Source organism: Nyctereutes procyonoides, unplaced genomic scaffold (genome assembly GCF_905146905.1).
Source record: "Nyctereutes procyonoides isolate TBG_1078 unplaced genomic scaffold, NYPRO_anot_genome, whole genome shotgun sequence".
Lineage (NCBI taxonomy): Eukaryota > Metazoa > Chordata > Mammalia > Carnivora > Canidae > Nyctereutes > Nyctereutes procyonoides.
In genome coordinates this window covers 18,865,072-18,885,151 of record NW_026575036.1, presented here as the reverse complement: position 1 = coordinate 18,885,151, position 20,080 = coordinate 18,865,072, and the positions used below count along the sequence as shown (strand labels likewise).

Genomic DNA, 20,080 nt, shown 5'->3' with positions numbered 1-20,080 from the left:
CAGAAAGGGAGACAGAACATAAAGACTTCTAACTCTGGAAAATGAACTAGGGGTGATGGAGGGGGAGGAGGGCGGGGGGTGGGGGTGAATGGGTGACGGGCACTGAGGGGGACACTTGACGGGATGAGCACTGGGTGTTATTCTGTATGTTGGTAAATTGAACACCAATAAAAATTAATTTATAAAATTAAAAAAAAATTGTTAAGTATCAATGACATAAATTTGGAAGAAAGAAAACCAAAGTGCTATGTTTAAAGGTTTAAATTCCTATAAGCATTCTATTAGAAGAAGAAAGTATGCCTGTATCAAGAACAGTACAACTGAAAACTCTGGCCCCAAGTCCCTATCTGAAACTCTTGGGACAAGAAGTATTTAGGAATTTATACTTTTTTCATATTTAAGAGAGTTAAAAATGATATATATAACATAATTACAGAAACTTTCAGTAGGGTCAAGGCCAGAACCCTGTACTCAAATGTGCTATATTTCTGCCATGAAACATACACATATTCAAAGTTTGAGAAACAAAGATTATAATAAACATCAAGTTAGTTCAGGTCAGATTTTGCTACCAATCAGTTACAAAAAAAAAATCTTTGGGTTTTCAAAGTTCTTTCGATTTAAGAGTTATGAAAAGGGGCTTGTGAACCTGTATTTGGCCTGCCTCATTTTGCAGTAAGTGTGAACAATACCTACTTTAAAACTTTTGCTTTTTTGTTTTTTTTTTTTTTACCACTTCTGGAGTATCTAAATTTTTTAAAGATCCAACTTTTAAATATATAATTTTACATCAAACACCCTCTATTTTCTGTTATTTTTTCCCCTAGAAAATTACATCAGTAGATCTTTTTTCCTCTACAGAATACAGTTATTAAAATCATAATGTAGTGGCCACAATCATTCACACAAGATGTATCTGCTCACAACATGATAGGACACAGTGTTCTCTTGATTCTCCTAAATTTACAACTGAAGTCACTGGTTATCCATCCCAAAGAATCACCAAGCAAACCTTCTCACCTACCTGGTGTGCCCTCTGACGTCTTTATCCCCATTCTACAGCAGTACTGAGCAATCCCGTAGTCAGCAATCTTTGCGATGATGGCAGCATTGGGGTACAGGGTGAAGAGCAACACATTGTGGGGCTTCAAGTCACGGTATATAATCATGGCTGAGTGGAGGTATCTGTCAGAAAACATACAGGCAATGTCATTAAAATGTGATTATATTATTATAACTTTTGTCATGATTTCCTTAAAAATATATGTCCATTTTGCAAAGCTTCAAAACTTCTGTGCTAAGTTTGATCCCCTCAAAAGAGGCAGAGAGGGCAGCCCGGGTGGCTCAGTGGTTTAGTGCTGCCTTAAGTCCAGGGCCTGATCCTGGAGACCTGGGATGGAGTCCCACATCAGGCTCCCTGAATGGAGCCTGCTTCTCCCTCTGCCTGTGTCTCTGCCTCTCTCTCTCTCTCTCTCTCTCTCTCTCTCTCTCTCTCTCTCTCATAAATAAATAAATAAATAAATAAATAAATAAATAAAATCTTTTAAAAAAAAGAGGCAAAGAGATATCATAGAAGGAAATGAAAACATGAGCCAAATATTACAAAACCAGCTGCGCTTTATTTTTTTTTAATAATAAATTTATTTTTATTGGTGTTCAATTTGCCAACATACAGAATAACACCCAGTGCTCATCTCGTCAAGTGCCCCCCTCAGTGCCCACCACCCAGTCACCCCCACCCCCCTCCCTCCTCCCCTTCCACCACCCAACAAGAAACAGGTCAATCTTCATAAGTGAGTGATTTAAACTTTACAGCACAACCCGTTCAAGCAAAGTACTAGTTTTTGGTAACCTTTCTCTTAAATACCTAATAATCACATAAAAGGAATTCTGAATTCCCTCAAAGATCATAAGATTATTTTATAATTAGTCTAAAATGTAAATATGTTAAATAAGAGTTGGTAGTATTTTGTTATAATTCCAATTAATAGTTTTTATTCTCTTAAAATCATATAGGACTTTATCTTAGCTCCTAAAATTCTCTCTATTCCATTTCTTTTTTGATATTTATTTTTCTCTTATTAAAATGTTTCCTAAATTGTGGGAAAATATTTTTACCTTTTTCAGTAATAAAAAAATCAACATAAAAATATATCTACCTACCAATACTATACTCTGCTCAAAGATGTAATTTACCTTAAACTTAATTCTATTATGAATTAAAGTTAACAAAAAACATTTTGGACTGAGAATTAGAATGAGTAAAACAGTGTCTTGAGAAAGGTGATCTTGGATGATGTTAAAGTCACTCCCATTAGAGATTGATCCAATCAAACATAAGCAATAGAGTTGGACACTGCAGGTAAAGATTTAAAAACAAAATAAAGTTTCCATCTTAACCAGGTCTTGTCCATTCTAGGAACTCAGCCAGAGAGCCTACCACTGTGCTCCAACTACTAAAGTAATTCCATTACCACCTTTCCTTACATATTCACAAAATTCAGATTTCCCCTCCACTCCAATTCTGTTTTCCTGGCTCCATGATGTTAAATTTGCTATAATTCTCTGCATGATCTCACAAGTAAATTATGACCTGCCTTGAAAGGACAATTTTTTTACAGAACTTAACAGAGGTAAATTCAAATCCTTTGTTTGTTTGTGGCTTTTGGTTTGGGTTCACATTGTATCCATAAATATTTACTCCATTACCTAATACTCATCACTGCTAGAGGGATTACGAGCCGAGTGGCGGCAATACTCTGAACTTTCCATTGCATGAGGGCCTACAGTGTATGTATCATTTAATTGCATCAGCTGAAGCAGAACTTTCTTCCTCTTCCAGGATGTAGTCAGGACATATGATGTTAGGCCTACTCATTCTGCTCTACATATTTTTGGCTGGAAAATAAGATAAATGTACTAATGAAGTTGACCTTAACAATAAGTAATGGACTAGAAAGAAAAATTTACTAAGGGCTTACTGAAAGGCCATTAGCTACCCTTGCCCTGCTGAAGAGAAAAGCTGGGAGATTAAGAAGAAAAAAGTTAAAGCGAAGTCATGAATAATTGAATAGCATCCAAATCCTTCCTAATGCATGCCTCTTTTAGAATATTTATAGAATGTAGACTCTTTCACAATACTTCTCAAAGGTTAAAAAAATAGTTAAACTTAATTTGAAATCATGTCAGTGGGAGGGAAAGATTAACTGGGTTAGTTAAAATGTTCAATTATAGAATTTAATCTTAAAAAGTACAGTTTTAATAGCTTCTAATAGACTAGCAAAATAGCTCTGGATATATTAACAAGTGCGGATCTTCCCTTATGAAAATAATTCAGCCATAATTTATGCATTATGTGACAATGAGTATTGTCAAATATTTTATTAAAATAAACTAGTCTAAACTCTGTTAGTCATTCTTTAATTGTGATTATCAGTGTTGCTAGGAAACCCCTTTTTTATAATTTAAAGTTTATCTCATCTTAAGTAGAATTATTCTAAAAATGAAATGCATTTATTCACTCTTTTAACAAATATGTATTGGGCATCTAAGAGGGCCAGTAACTAGGGGAGACAAAGCCATCCTTATATCTTTGCTCTTGAGGAGTCTCATTCTAGAGGAGAGACAGGTCCTCGAACAAGGTTGCATAACTGTGGTGAGTACCAAATGCTAGGAAAGCCAGAGGTAGAAAAACAGACATAAAGATAGCAAAGCAGACTCTGCCAGGAGACTGTTAAGTTTTCAGCCTTGATAAGATAATATGTATATCTCTGCCTTTCCCTCTTCAGCACCTAGCACAAAGTCTTGCATAGAGCCAACTCACAAAATATGTGCTAGAGAGGCCATTTATTCATGGTGCTGTCAAGCTTCAGTGTGAAGATGGTATGTGAGCAAATTCTACAGAAAAATGTATTCTCTAGGCAGGCAAATTTGTGGAAAGAGACGAATGACAAGTGTCAAGACAAACATGGATGTCAATGAAGAGTCAAGGCCTTCAGCATGATTAGAATAGAGACTGAGGGCAGTGGAAATGCAGGAGGATGGAGAGAAAGGCAAAGCACAAAAAGTTTCAATGCCACAACAAGGAGTTTGGATGTACTTCACAGATAACTTAGAACTACCAGGGAATTTCAAGCATAATTAGATTTTTATTTTGGGAGAAATATTTTGATAATTCCCTAGAGGGACTGGAGCAAGGCAGCAATAGTGGCATAAAAATAAATGAATGGATGAAAAAGATAATGTGAAATAGTCAAAGACCTGGTGACCAAATTGATACTTACTTTGGGGAGGAGAGGAATAGTTTATTTTATTTTTTTATTTTTATTTTTATTTTTTTATTGGAGTTCAATTTGCCAACATTTAGCATAACATCCAGTGCTCATCCTGCTCAGGGCCCCCCTCAGTGCCCATCACCCAGTCACCTCAACCCCCCACCCACCTCCCTTTCCACTACCCCTTGTTCGTTTCCCAGAGTTAAGTGTTTCTCATGTTTTGTCACCCTCACTGATATTTTCATTCATTTTCTCTCCTTTCCCTTTATTCCCTTTCACTAATTTTTATATTCCCCAAATGAATGAGACCATACAATGTTTGTCCTTCTCCGATTGACTTATTTCACTCTGCATAATACCCTCCAGTTCCATCCACCTCGAAGCAAATGGTGGGTATTTGTCGTTTCTAATGGCTGAGTAATATTCCATTGTATACATAGACCACATCTTCTTTATCTATTCACCTTTTGATGGACACTGAGGCTCCTCTGAGGAGAGGAATAGTTTAGATGTGACTACAAGTATCTTTGTCCGGAAGTGAGAAATACAAGAGAAAGAAGATATTCAGGGTAGGAAGGAGCAGAGAAAGGAAACTCAATTTTGTAAATAACGAAACACAGAAACTTATGGGAACTACAGATGACCGTATCTTCATAGGTAATTGAGAATTATGATTAAGAACTCAAGGGAGAGGACTGAATTAGAAATGAAAGCTAACCGTTGTAGGCAATACAGTAAAAGAATACATAATGTGAAAAAAGTTCTTGTATATCCCTCTAAACAGCTCCATCGTTTAAGGGACTCCAGAGGAGTGTGATTGTATTGTTTCCATAGTTATAGTTTCAGGTGAAATACATTTGAGGAGACAATCCTTAATGCTGAGTTTTTAACAATATACTTAGTGCTGGCAGAAGATTAAAAGCTACTGAAATCCACTAGCCTCTGGTGGCACAAGATCCAGAAAGCTGTCCTAGCATCATGCTGAGAAGAAATCAGCCAGATTAAAGGAAAATATGCTGAGCTTTAATTTACTTCATCAGAAACTGCTGAATTTTGTTATTTAAAGTAAGGCTGCAGAGAACTAGAGTAAGTTATTTTAGAGATGAGGTCTTTCAAACAGTCATGAATGAAAAATAGTAATTCTTCATTCTCTAAATAAACTTTTTTAGGAATTACATGGAAGAATTAGGGGGAAATTAGGATCTGGACGTAGTTAAATTAAGGAAAGCAACTGATCCAGCTCTGAAATCCATGAGGCGTTGCTGCACACTGTCTAGATTCATTTAATACACGGTTCCCCCTGGTGTCCAAAGCAGATATACCCACCCAAATACAAACCTCCACAGTACTGTCTCAATAATAATCTGTTTTTCAGTAGTTTCTGAACTCTTTCAGAAAAGGAAAATCTACTTATTTTATGCTCTTTTTATATTCTCTATATACTATTGAGCTATATCTTCCTGGTTTGGTTTTATTTTTTTATGAGCAGTGTTCATTTGTTTTCCTATGACCCATTCCATTTACATTTCTGGATACTGTCTGAGAGGAATAGACACAGTATTTCAGAAGGGAAGGAAGAAAAAGAAATTTGCATCCACTGTGTGACTATATGAGTCAGGTACTGTTTTCCGCCCTCCCTACTTCCTTTTTTCTCTCCCTACTGCCAACACATATTTATTGAGGGCCCACTGTTCTAAGTGCTAGGGACATGGAGGTGAATAAGATGGCAAGTCCCCACTATCATGGCCCTTAGATTCTAGTGGCAAAGACAAACAACAAACAAACTTTTTAAATGAAGACACAAAGCATATCAGGTAGTGATAAGTGCTATAGGTGCCAGAGAGACATAAGGTAGGCAGGGACAACCTCCCTGAAAGGTGACCTGGAAGAAATGAGAAGTGAGCCAAGAGGATATCTGCACATCAGGCACTCCTGGTCAAGAGAAGAGCTGGTATAAAGCCCCGGGTATTTTTGAGAAATCTCAGAGAAGCAAGTGGCTGAGCACAGAGTGAGATGGGAGAGAGTTGATAACGGGATAAAGTACTTGATCCAACTTCCATGGAGAAAAACCACCATGACCGCCATGTGAAGTAGCAGGCATATGGGGAAAAGATGAAAGCGAGTGGGCAGATTAGGCAAGGAGCCATAACAGTGGCTCAGATGCTTCCAGTAGGGAGAGACTATGAGATGTAGCTGTATTAAGATTTATTTTGATGGCAGAGCTGAAAATATTTGCTGAAGGATTAGGTATGGGATGTGGGAGAAAGGAAGGAATGGAAGATGACTCCAAGGTGAAATGAATGCATGACTGGAGATGGGGGCAGTGGAGGAGGAGGAAATCCAGACTTTAATCTGAGATGTCTTCAATTATCACAAAAGTCCTTGGAACGTTACATATTAAGTATTAGTCACAGTTTACAGACGTTAACAAAAAAAAGTTTCGGAAGTGTAAAATCACAGTTACTAAGTGTGTAGAGCAGTGATTTCTCCCAGTCTCTTTGTCTCCAAAGACCATTGGCCTTTCCACTCTCTTGCGCTGCCTCCTGGTACCGGCTGGCTGCAAGGTCGGGTGTGCCTCTGACACAATCAAATCACTCCAATCCCCTTCAGAAATACAGACTAATCTTTCCTTATTTTTCTTCAAAGATTTTACTTATTTATGAGAGACACACAGAGAGAGAAGCAGAGACACTGGCAGAGGGAGAAGCAGACTCCATGCAGGGAGCCTGATGTGGGACTGGATCCCAGGACCCGGGGATTACACTCTGAGCTCAAGGTAGATACTCAGCCACTGAGCCACCCAGGCATTCTCCCACTTTCCTTATTAGAATTATGCATGAGAACTAACACTTTCCTTGACACTTGAAAACCTAACCTATATTTTTTTAGGGGAAGGAGGTCAAGACAGGGTTAAGATCATGATGAGCTCTAGAACAGAATTCCTGGATCCAAATGCTCCTTCCACTGTCTATGAGGTTTTGCGTGGTCTTCCTACTCTTATTTTATGAAATTACAAAATCTGGTCAGGGAAATGGTAGTTTTTTCCACCAAGCTATTTGTAAAATGTTATGGGGACATGTTACTGGAAAGTGCAGATCTCCAAGCCTGAGAGTAAGTTAAGGCTCACTCTTGTCACACACACTGAGTAGAAAACCGTATGACCTAACTCATTACCTCAAGCCATCAGCCACATGTAGTGCAATTCTGTGCTGCAGAGTTCTGGTGAGACTGGCTTTGTCCTGCTGAAGCAAGCGGTCCAGCGAACCCTTGGAGGCCAACTCCATCACCAACATGCGAGGACGAATCCCAGCCGCCAGCAAAGATATTAAGCTGGGGTGGTGGAGGTGGCAAAGGACTACCAGCTCCTGAAAAAGCAAAAAAACATTCATGAGCACTACGGTCCCATTATTCTTCCTTAAGTGTATTAACGCTTCTCTGGGAAACTGGATTAGAGCAAAGGTTCCATTTCCTCTTTGATCTTTTTTTTTATATTTTTCACATTTTCAGGAATCAAAAGCCTTTTAAAAATACATTTGGGCAGCCCAGGTGCCTCAGTGGTTTAGCGCAGCCTTCAGCCCAGGGCCTGATCCTGGAGACCTGGAATCGAGTCCCACGTCGGGCTCCCTGCGTGAAGCCTGCTTCTCCCTCTGCCTGTGTCTCTGCCTCTCTCTCTCTTTCTGTCTCTCATAAATAAATAAATAAAATATTTTTTAAAAAAATAAATAATAAAAATACATTTTGAATGAAAATTTTAAGTTCTAGCTTTCCTTTTGCTCTATGTTTTTCAGATTTAATGCAGGGACAGTACACACCCTATGGTCACACTAACAGGTCACATCAGTCTTATCTAATGAATCCTAGCAGAGTCCTACTTAGCCCAGAATTTTGAGCAGCCACTACTGATCAACTGCAACTGGTGTGTGAGATACAACCTGCCTATCATTTATGGTTTAATGCCTAGAAAAGTTTACTGAGAGTGTTTAAGCTCACAGGGATATATGGTATCACTCCTCCTGAAAACTCTCTAATAACTACCTGTGACTTTTGGGTTAAAACCCCATGAACAGCCTTCGTGGCCTGATCTGACCTAGCCCCAGCCCATCTCTCAAACCCTTCTCTTCCTGTCTCCTATACTTCATGCAGCATTCTTCTGCCACACTGATGTCCACTCAATTCTCTGCACGTGCCCAGCTCCTTCATTCCAGTCACAGGCCCATTGCCCATGCTGGATCCCTCTGCTCTAAACCCCTTTACCCTTCACATGGCCAAAGGCTTCTCATCATTCAGATCTTAGCTCAAATACTCTTACTCTCTCAGAGAGACCTGCCTTGAACCACTCTCACTAAAGGAATCCCTGGTGGCAACAATCTCTCTCCAAGGAGCCAGAGATACTACTTCAGGTTGAACAGAGACGTCTCCATTCTGATGCGATCCTCTTCCTAGACCACATCCTGTGAGACTTTACAGTCTCCTTTATAATACTGTGGTTTGTGAATTCCATACACACTTTCTTCTGTATATTTCACTTTACGCCAAAACTCTAATTTAGTTGAAATTTATAGTACATGTGGTATTAAATTGAGACATGTTTTAAGCTGTGATTTCTGCAGAAGCTCTGCTTCTTAACAGCCAGCTTCAAAGGTGTGGAGTATCGATGCCAACCGCCTTTGTCAGGAAATGGGAGTGTGGAGAATTCTGCAAGCTGAAGAAGAAAGGCTGAATGCCCTGAGTGGGGATTTTCCAAGAACAAAAGCTCTGGACTGAAATCATATTTCCTTAGTGGTAAGAATCGTTTCTTCCCCTGTCTGATCAGCTCAGTTGGTTAAAACTGATGAGACAGTCAAGTTAGGTCTGTTTTCTTCCAGAAGCCCAGGGAGAAAGAAGCTTAATCCAAATTCTCCATCCTTGAAAAGTGCTCACTGATTTCAAAGAGAAAGGAACAGGAGACTCTACTAGATCGGCCCCAGTTCATGACCACTGGTAGAATGACCCTCAAGAGGCAGCACCCGACACTGAAGTCCTTTCCTTTTCTTCTTCTTCTTCTTCTTCTTCTTCTTCTTCTTCTTCTTCTTCTTCTTCTTCTTCAGAACAAGCACATTACACACGCTACTGTAACTATTTTTCCTATTATTTCCTTAGGTCACCGAGCTGCCTATACACTACTCAGTCTCGTATATATTCTTAGTGTTTTGATTTTCAACAGGTTCCCTGAGCACACCGCATAAAATTTGAAACATATATTAAAGACTGATAACCAAGGCTGAAAAAAAATCAATGTATATAACCAATTGCCTATAGATGGAAAGAGACTGCACCCAGATTTGCTTCACAGACTTGTTTCTATATATGAAATGTTTATTAACTTATTTCTGGAGCCACAGTGTAACTTCTGGTATTACTAATAAAATTACTCCAGAATATTTTACACAGACATGGAATTATTTTCATTTTTCAGAATAACTAATATATTGTAACTGTGCCCCTTTTTTAGTTTACATAAGTCATTTAGTTTCACATTTAGGCACCAATTACTTTTTATTTTTTTTAATAAGATTGAATAGATTCAAAAATACAGTTGAGTTCTGGCATAAGATCACAGAATTTGAATTGGATTTTACCTTTGCTTTCACCCTGACTCATTCTCTCATTCTTACTGTCAGGAAAGATTCAGAAAATAAAATAAATCCCCACAGTATTCAAAACCAGAGAGGGTACTAGAGTGATCACTGTGGGCTTTGCATTTAACATCCACTCACTTTTCTTTCTTTCTAAGGGTACCTTGATTTTTGCTAAGTTGCCCAACCTTCACCCAAGCAGACCATGAATTTTAGGGGGAAGCAGCCCAACTCTAGCCTCAGGAAAAGGTGGGACTGTTATGAGTAATACCATCTACATTACCATAGAGATTGACTGAGTAATGCAGGGCTAAGCCAATCAGTGCATGGCACTGTCCTGAACCTAAGTGCTTTTGGAAAAAAGAACATGTGATATAAGTGAAACCAAAAGAAATTTATAAATGTGCACAGGATTTGGGTTCCTCTAACATACAAGACCTCAAAAGAGCTACCCTCTTTTCTTCTGTACTTGGGGCAGGTAACTGTGATGCCTTGTACAAGAATTCTCAGAATACTGTCTTTTCTTTGTTTTTCAACAGGAGAAATGAAACAAACTTTTTTTTTTTTTTTTTTACTCTATAAGGAAAAGACAAAAGTGGGATTTCCTAACTGGACTCAGGTAGACTTGGGGGAAATGTAATCATTTTGCATTTTCACAAATACATGCAAAAACAGAGTTCCAGGAGATTAACAATTAGTGTAATAATGTTATTGGATTTCTTACTTGTCTTAACAGTCTAAGTGATGTATGTTTATTGAAAATCTTCACAGCCACTTCTTCTCCTTCATAGGCTGCTCGATAAACAGATCCAAAACTGCCATCACCTTTTGAAAAGAAAGAAGCACTTCAGTTAATCTAAGAAAAAAAGCTAAATAAATTCTATCAATTATAATTACATTGTTGTGTGCGTGAAGAGAAATCTGACCCACTTGTTTCATTGAATCAAGTCTCCTTTGATGCTTCCTCTTCCTTCTACTCCATGAACTACAATGCACCTAAAGATTTTGTTACAGCCTTTTCGTCTTCGGACTACATACTGCCTGCTCAATTACCTCATTGACTCCCTAACTTCATCTCTTCCTATATGTTGGGTGTTTCACATCTTCATTTATAGCCACAAGCCAGCTTCTGAACTCTATCCTGTATTACAAGTTTGCATTGGAGATCACTGGCATGTCCCTCCAAATCTCAACCATGCTCCATCAGAAGCCATGCTCATCATCTTGTCTCCAAACTAGTTTTTTTTTTAAAGATTTCATTTATTTATTCATGAGAGACACAGAGATAGAAGCAGAAACATAGGCAGAGAGAGAAGCAGGCTCTCTGTGGGGACCCCAATGTGGGACTCAATCCCAGGACCCTGGCATCATGACCTGAGCCAAAGATAGACGCCCATACACTGAGCTGCCCAGGTGCCCCTCCAAACTAGTTTTTATTCCACCTCATATAGCTGATTTAAAACAAATTTAAAAATCCTCTTTTTGTACTCATTCTAGAGTCAAAACCAAAAAATCATCTTAGCTCTTTGCCCTTGCCTCTTTCCTATTTCCGTCCCCACCACACCCATCTGGTGACCTTGGCGCTTTCTGCCTAGACTGTGGAGGCCTTCTGAGTTCATTCTGTCCAATGCCATCTACTTCTCCTGCAAAATCAAGCTCCCTATAATTATACTTGGATTGTGTCACTCTCTTGTTCAAAAATAAATTATGCTATGCTGTCTACTAAATAAGATCCCAAATCAGGGACAAATCCATGTTGTAGCTCCAAATTCCCCCTTGTGGTTCCCTTCCTGTCCTGCTATTCATTCTCAGTACTCTAGCCCAGAAGTTCTCTCAGTTTGGGCTGCACAGGACATCTGAGGAGCTTTCTAAAAGTACCAACGTCTGGTCCACCCTCACAGATTCTGACCTAATTAATTACAGGAATTACTGGTCATTAGATTTTTTTTAATTCCCAGGTGATATTAATGAACAACCACGGTTGAGAATAACTAACCCCATCAAATAATACCCCTCAAGTACCTTTCGTGTGGCTCTCTGGAAAAAATAATCTCCTGAAGGGGAAATGCACCCCACAATTCCTCAAACAGATACATACAACCCCATACCTGTGCATTTAAATTTTTTTCATAAAACAAGTCCATCAATATTCACAAATCTAACAAGAAGTGTCATATAGTAACTGCTATATTGGAAAGAGAGTGTTAACTGGAAGCCCGAAATTCATTCCCACTCTATAAGGAAAATAGCAATGAATGACCTCTACCACACTACCGTAGCATAAATATACTCGGCGGGGGGGGCGGGGTGTCTCTGATTATAAAATGTTTTTAGAAGGTTATATCTCATTTGTTTAGTCAATGATTCTCAACTAGAATGCTGCTGCTCCCCTCCCTATACCCTCTAATTTCGGCAATGTTTGGAAACATTTTTGATTGTCACACCCGGGGAAGGGGGTGAGGATACACCACTGACATCTAGTGGGTAGAAGAGAGGATGCTACTAAACATCCTACAATGCACAGGACAGCCCCATAACAAAGAATCAGCCAATCTAAAAAAGCAACAGTATAGAGTTTGAGAAACCCTGAAATTGTAAATAAACATGAAATTGATGGGTTTCTGGGACAGGAGACTAGAGAATGGGAGTACTTATATGAACACTTTCCTCTGTGTAATTAATGGCATACAGAACAAAATAGACGCTTTTGAAGGTGGTCAAAGGTTAAAAACTTTCAGTTATAAGATAAATAAGTACTAGGGATGGAATGTACAGCATGATGACTACAGTTAATGCTGCTATGTGAAATATATTTAAAGTCGTTAAGAGTTAATCCTATAAGATCTCACCACAAATAAAAAAATATCTTTTCTTCTATTTTATATCTATATGGGATAACCAATTTTAATTAAATTCATTATGGTAATCATTTCAAAATATATGTAGACTCAAATCATTTGCTGTATATCTTAAAATTATACAGTGCTGTATGTCAACTATATCAATAAAACAAAAAAATGTAAGTGCTTCAAAATGAATTTTGTGAGCATTTCTACATTCATTGCTCAAAAGTACCCATTAATATGAAACACATATTAATGTACTAATAAGAGATATTCTGGGGAGCTTTGTCTGTAGCCTGAGACTTCTTCAAAGAAAGAAAACAGAATGCCTGGTACTTAGCTGTACCCTTTAAATCACAAGTCAACTGTGGCATTGGTTAAAAGCTAAAATTTGGCATTGACAATTCAGCATTTTGTGTTAACTCAATAATATATTCACTTCCAGAGTTCCAAAACATTCAAATTCATTCTAAATTTTTTCAATTGATGTGAAGAATAAAGGTGTAAAGCAGTTTATTTACCTTTTACATGTCATGTCACAAATCTTGGACATTCTTTGTTAATAATTTTAATGTCCTAACAGACATATTTTAGGCATTATTTCTGTGAAATTTAATTAAAATTAAATGTATACACACACAACAGTGAATACTCCACAAAGTAAAGCCATAATTGTCTTCAAATACTTTATAGTAATTTAACCCAATGCTCTTTCTTGACTGTTCCCAGTCTCTCAGAACTTGAGTATGTCACCAACATAATGCTTCTAAATTTTTTATCTCAAACTGCTTTTTGTGAATATTTTTTATGAGAATTCATGCTTGTCATCCTGAGGAACAAAACTGCTTCTATGACTACCTAGAGGTGTTCTTCCTTTACCTATCCCATCTTTTTGAGACTGAAAAATAACTGCATTACACAACTGAAAATCTCCTTATCTGCCCCCCCCCCATTTCTGGCACTTAAAACAAATGCAAGGATATATTTTACAAACACATGAACTTCCATGGCAGTCCCATTCTTATCTCGAATCTAGTCCCTGAGAATGTATGCAAAGCAAATTCTATGTCTGTAACACTACTTTCAAGTACATCATTCCGAAAAAAAACCCACTATAACAAATATATGAAGACAATAAAAACTATGACAATGTAACTATATTTTAATGTTTTCTAGATTATAAGGGAAAAATTATATCCTCATTTTTATTCTCAAACCAGCAAAAGTAGTTACCTAAGAGAAACTCTGGAGCTTGTTCAAATTCCAATTCATCATTATTCAACATAATATTTCTAGGTAAGTCAGCCAAAATTAAGTCAGGAGCAATTTGAGATATTGGAATGGTGAGCCTTGGCTGATCTGGATTTACTAGAAGGTCTCCTGAAAAGTACACAAAACGGTTTTTTTTAAACATACTTTTAAGGATATACATAAATTTGCACAAAAATAATCATATTTCCTATGATTTCTAATCCTTCTTTTAGGTTTTCTTACCGATCCTATTTTTCTCTAGAAAATCTGATAAAGCGTTAAAGGTTCAGTTAACACCTATGCACTTGGAATGCTACAAATTCATTCCTAGGTTCACTCATTAGAAATTAGAATTCAGAACTTCCTTAGACTGACATCTGTCTAAGAAATATCTATTCTCTACTTTTACCACATTTGTGGGGACACTTGTTACATGGTTAACAAATTGCTAAATTATTTTTATGTATCATCCTATTATATTTTTATGCAAGTATAATTAACATACAGTGTTATATTAGGTTCATGTGTACAATATACTGATATACATTTCTCAGTACTCATCATGATAAATGTACTCTTAATCCCACTCACTGATTTCATGTATCTTTCAACCTACCTCCCTTCTAGTAATCAGTAGTTTGTTCTCTGTATTTAAGGGTCTGGGTTTTTTATGTCTACCTTTTTCTGGTTGTTGTTTGTTTGTTCTGTGTGTTAAGTTCTAAAGAGTGAAATCATATGGCATTTGTCTTTGTCTGAGACTTACTGCACTTAGTGTTATACCCTCTAGGTCCATCCATGTTGTTGGAAATGGCAAGATTTCATTCTTTTTATGGCTGAGTAATATTCCAGTGTGTATGTATGTATATATTATATATATAGTGCATATATGTATGTATCTATGTATGTGTATCCCACATGTGTATGTATGCACATATATATGTATACACACACACATATATATATATACACATACTACATCTTCTTTATACAGTCTCCTATCAATGGACACTTGGGTTGTTCAACATCACTAATCATCAGGGAAATGTAAATCAAAACCACAATGAGATATCGTCTTACACCTGTCAGAATGACAATGGAAAACAAGAAATAACAAGTGTTGGCAGGGATGTGAAATAAAAAGAACCCTCACATGCTGTTGGTGGGAATACAAATTGGTGCAGACACTGTGGGAAACAGTGTGGAGGTTCTTTGAAAAATTAAAAATAGAAATACCATGTGATTCTGCTTATTCTATGACTATTTGCCCAAACAAAAAGAAAGCACTAATTCAAAAAGATATATGCACCCCCTATGTTTACTGCAGCATTATTTACAATAGCCAAATTCTGGAAGCATGTATCATCTATTTTAATCCTCATAACAATTCTATGAGGTAGGTTCTAGTATTCTTATTTCATAGTTGAGGTTATGTTGCCCAGTGGGCCATTGAACATTGAAAGGATCACTTAAAAATTTTGAAAGTTACATCAATACTACCTTCTTCTGCTTTCTTCATCAAGTCGTCAAGTAAGATTTTTTGATGCTCTTCACCATCATTAAAACTATATAATGCCCATTTCTTCAACAGGGTTTCTCCTTCACCACAAATATCAATCTCCAGCAATCCAGGAAACCATTCTTCCATCAGAGAATCAATGTGATCCACAACTTGGCCCAAAAGAATACAGCCTACATGATCCAAAGAAGAGCTCATCAACACCCTATCTGAACCCTATTCTGTTGCAAAGCTAGAAAGAGGGACTACAAAGTTTGAAAAAAAATGTTTATATTTCTTTAGTGGTACAATTCAAAGTTTTGAATTAATTTCCTCACCTTTTCTACAAGAAGGAACTGTAATTTTTAAGAAACTCTCTGGGTGATTGTCTAAGACTTCAGATCCTACCAGACAATAAGCTTCAGGAGACCAATTCAAGTAGATGCCTTGTCGCCAATACATTCTGTTTGGGCGAAGTGCTCGTTCTGAAAGAAGTTTAAATGGACCCAAATGTATCCATTAATTATGAACTTCATAAATTAAAAGAGCAGAAAAATCACTGCAAATGCCACAAGTAAGTAATAGAGATACATATGTTTTGAAACAAAGTATTGGAATTGTTAATGACACAACTCCTCATTCATATCTATTGTGCATGAAATTAAGTATTTTAGCCTCAATTTTGCAAGGCAATAAAATAAAATGCCCAGTAGGTAAACCTAAAAGATAGTTCAGATTCATGATGTTAAAATAGTTTTATATGCTTAACATAAGAAAAAGAATCATAAATAAGTAATCATAACTTCCAATTTTTTTTCTAAGAGAGAGTGTGCATGAGTGAAAGGTGGGAAAGGGCAGAGGGAGAAGGAGAGAGAGAATCTTAAGCAGGTTCAATACTGGGCTGGGCTTGATCTCACAAACCTGAAATCATGACTTGAGCTGAAATAGAGCCAGATGCTTAACCAATTGAGCCACTGGCACCCCAAATTCTCATAACTTTTAAAACTCTTAAAAGGAGGTTGGTTGTCACACTAAAATAAAAACTCTGGAATGATTTATTTTAATGTGATGTAACTACCTACATATTGATTAATTGCAAGCAAAATAAGGTTTATTTCAAAATACAGTAACACATGCATAAAGCTGATTTTTAACTCCCCACCCCACCCCCAAAAATGATATTTTTCCTTTGGAGCACTAGTTATCCCTTTCTTCAAGAAGAAGGAGCTTATAAAGACCCATTTTTTCTAAATATTTTATTTATTTATTCATGAGAGACAGAGAGAGAGAGGCAGAGACAGGCAGAGGGAGAAGCAGGCTCCATGCAGGGAGCCCGACGCGGGACTCGATCCCAGGTCACCAGGATCAGGCCCTGGGCCAAAGGTGGCGCTAAACTGCTCAGCCACCAGGGCTGCCCTAAAGACCCATTTTTAATCTTTTTTATAAATCCCTCAGGAATTGCACAGCAAGAGAGCTTTTAAGTCTTTACACTGAATGGTCTGAACGGTCAGAACCTGTTACTTTTGTTAACTAAGACTCTCTGGCTTTGCAGTGATAGTCACTTGTAATTTTTCTTTGTTCATTTGTGTGTGTCGGTTTGCACATGTGCATGTGTTTAACACCAGTGAATCCTAGTAATCTTACCTTCTAAAACTGTTGCTTCTAGTCTACTCTGGCTTGGAAAGCAAGATATTCATACTAATTATAAATGTGTCTAAAATAAAAACAAATACACTTTGAGTGAGGACTTAAGAAATTTCCTTCTTGACAAACTACATGAACTTAAATGAGCCTATGTGTCCTTATCCTGGCTACTCTGAAGTCCTATAAGCTTATTTTCTAATTTTCAGTGGCCTTATAAATACATGAACTCTGTGAAAATGACATGTCAGTTTTAATATGCTTCCCCCCTAACTTCTCAAATATTGAGACTTCATTAAATACATACCTCTTCCTGAAAGCATGTAAGGTGAAATTTCAAGTAATCGATTGATTAACCTCGACCAAAATCCCATTGGAAAATAAGGCATTTCGTATAGTCGAATGATAATTTCAGAGTTCTCACAATGGGGAAGCTCTATCACAGGCCTGTGATCAGACAAACTAAAGAGAAAAGGGTATCAGCATTATATAGCTTCATAAAAATTTACCCAACCATGTTAACCAGAGTGCTTTACTACTTAAAATCAATGAGTCGAAGATAAATATTGTAGGCAATTGCACTTTTTTATAATGTTCTTTTGCTACATGACCTTCCTTCTTCAAAAATTCAATGGCTATTTAGTCAATTCAAATACATGCTCAGATGCATTTTTTTCAGTAATCCCATTTACACTAATAAATAAATTATTACAATTAGTTATGCATAGACAGGTTTTAAGGGATTATATAAAACTTGAAAAAATGTCATGTCCTAGAAAAAAGTGTACATATATTTTTAGAATTGAATAGCATCTACCAATCAATGCAATTTGCGCTTTTCAATGTCATATACCTTATAACATTTCCCAGAAATAAGAAACTATAAAGCAACAAGAAAATTTTCTATAATACAGAGCTAGAACTTAGGCCTTCATTGTGTTGCCACTCTCTGAAAATTCACTGCCATAAAGTCATCTGATGAGGGACATCTGGATGGCTCAGTGTTGGGCATCTACCTTTGGCTCAGGGTATGGTCCCGGAGTCCCAGGATTGAATCCCCTGAGGAGCTTGCTTCTCTCTCTGCCTATGTCTCTGCCTCTCTCTCTGTGTGTCTCTCATGAAAAAATAAATAAATAAATAAATAAAACCTTTAAAAAATAAATTCTGATGAAAACGCACTATCCTCCAGAACCTGTCTAATATAACTCCCTCAGCACCATTTAAGGACACACACACACACACACACACACACACATCACTATTTTCCTTTCTTAAGTAATTCAAGTAGTGGTAAACCAAACAGTAATTATATACATAAAACAAATCATTTACTATACCTTTAAAATGTCAAATGTAGTGTTTTCATTAAAAGTAAATGTTACATTTCAGTAGAGAGTGTATACAAGAAGCAAAAAATAATAATACATTTATCATAAACCAGTTATTTTGACAATTAAAACATATAATAGATGGTGAATTTCCAGTTTAGGTTTACCTGCTTGGAACCAGCAAATATTCTTCTCCTATTGGCAAGGCAATCTGGAATTTTTCTAGCAGTTTAAAATACTGTGACATGTAGTTCTTTGGAAATCTCTTTTTCTTTGAAAGAAATTTTTCCACATCTCTACGTGAAATGATTCCCTTGGGATGTTTTGGATAGCCTTCCACTTTCACTGTCAAAATCTGAAAGATTTAAACTCGTAAATAAACACTAGAATTCATTCTCTGAAAAGTTTAATTTAAAGCATTTTGTGTCTCTTTGCTAAGTGATATGATCAAAACAATTTAATGTTGTCAGGTGTAACAGGGCACCTGATTTCTCTACTAGCAGCCCTGTAACCAGAAGCCCAGTAGGGCAACCATTCCTCCACAAAAAAAAAAAAAAAATTAAATTAAATTAAATTAAGGGAGTGAATGCAAATCAAATATTATAGAGATCCTCTGCAATCAATGAATGTTAAACCTTCCCCAGCTCCAATTAACAGATCAATCCAACACCCTTCATCCTTATTATAGCCTCATCAACAATATATTTATTGGGAAATTATCCTCTAGACTATGTTCTCATTACAGGTTTGCCACAGGTTTGCCTTAGAAATGTTACTTAAGCATAAAGGAAAACGGTTTCCATCAATAGGAAGAGAGGAAGTATGTGGTACAGGTTAGTGATTCTTACACAAAGTAACTACAGAATTTTGCTGGACTCCAGATGGAGCCTGGATCAGGTCTGAGATGAAGCTTGAGAATGTGCTTGTTTAACAAGAAACTCAGATGATTCTACTATAGAGACCATACTTTCAGCTTTGACCATCATCACAGAAGTTAAAAGTATAACTTCAGAAGAACCCAGGTTCAAATCCAGGTTCTAGTACTAGCTGCGTTATCTTGAGAAAGGTATATAATTTCCTTAAGCCACAGTTTCAATCAGATCAGATAATAAAAGTGACTCGCCCTTAGACTGTCATGACATTGAAATAAGATAACATACAAAAGGCATGCAAAGTGCATATGACAATTTTTAGCTTATAGTAAGCCCTCACATGTTAGCTATTCCTATCTACATATTCCTATTCATTTTACTTAGCCAAATGATTTAAGTTTGTGCTTAATTTCTTTACTCAATCTTTAGCATATAAGGGATACTTCAATAGGAGCATATATTATGTACATTATCATGTAGGTGGGTGAAATATTGGATTGTAAAATCCTTAGGCCCACGGACTTATCTCCTTTATTTCTATATCTCTGTTTGGTACATATAATATTTATTGAATCAATGAATGCATGACTGGCTGAACACAATGGTGTCTAACAACAATGTATAAATGGGTCATTAAATAATAAAAACTGCAGTGTGGGACTTCTCCCATATTGTGCACTTTAGAGCCCAGACTGCTCTTACAAATCAGGTGGTAAGGAAAATTGTTTGCTGTTCTGGCATTTTTAAAGTTGTTAAGACCA

At 36.9% G+C, this 20,080-nt stretch overlaps 1 protein-coding gene across 2 annotated transcripts in view; it reads right to left on the bottom strand.

The window, feature by feature from the left end:
* LRRK2 (leucine rich repeat kinase 2) overlaps positions 1-20,080 on the bottom strand; it is a 136,970-nt gene that overhangs the window by 28,661 nt on the left and 88,229 nt on the right. For both annotated transcript variants that reach the window (XM_055318624.1, XM_055318623.1), the window contains 8 exons: positions 18,615-18,802; positions 17,427-17,581; positions 15,817-15,963; positions 15,481-15,672; positions 13,966-14,112; positions 10,614-10,714; positions 7,449-7,639; positions 1,025-1,185 (listed from right to left, as the gene is read on the bottom strand). In XM_055318624.1, the coding sequence (XP_055174599.1) occupies positions 1,025-1,185; positions 7,449-7,639; positions 10,614-10,714; positions 13,966-14,112; positions 15,481-15,672; positions 15,817-15,963; positions 17,427-17,581; positions 18,615-18,802 (1,282 nt within the window). The remainder of the gene's footprint in view (positions 1-1,024; positions 1,186-7,448; positions 7,640-10,613; positions 10,715-13,965; positions 14,113-15,480; positions 15,673-15,816; positions 15,964-17,426; positions 17,582-18,614; positions 18,803-20,080) is intronic.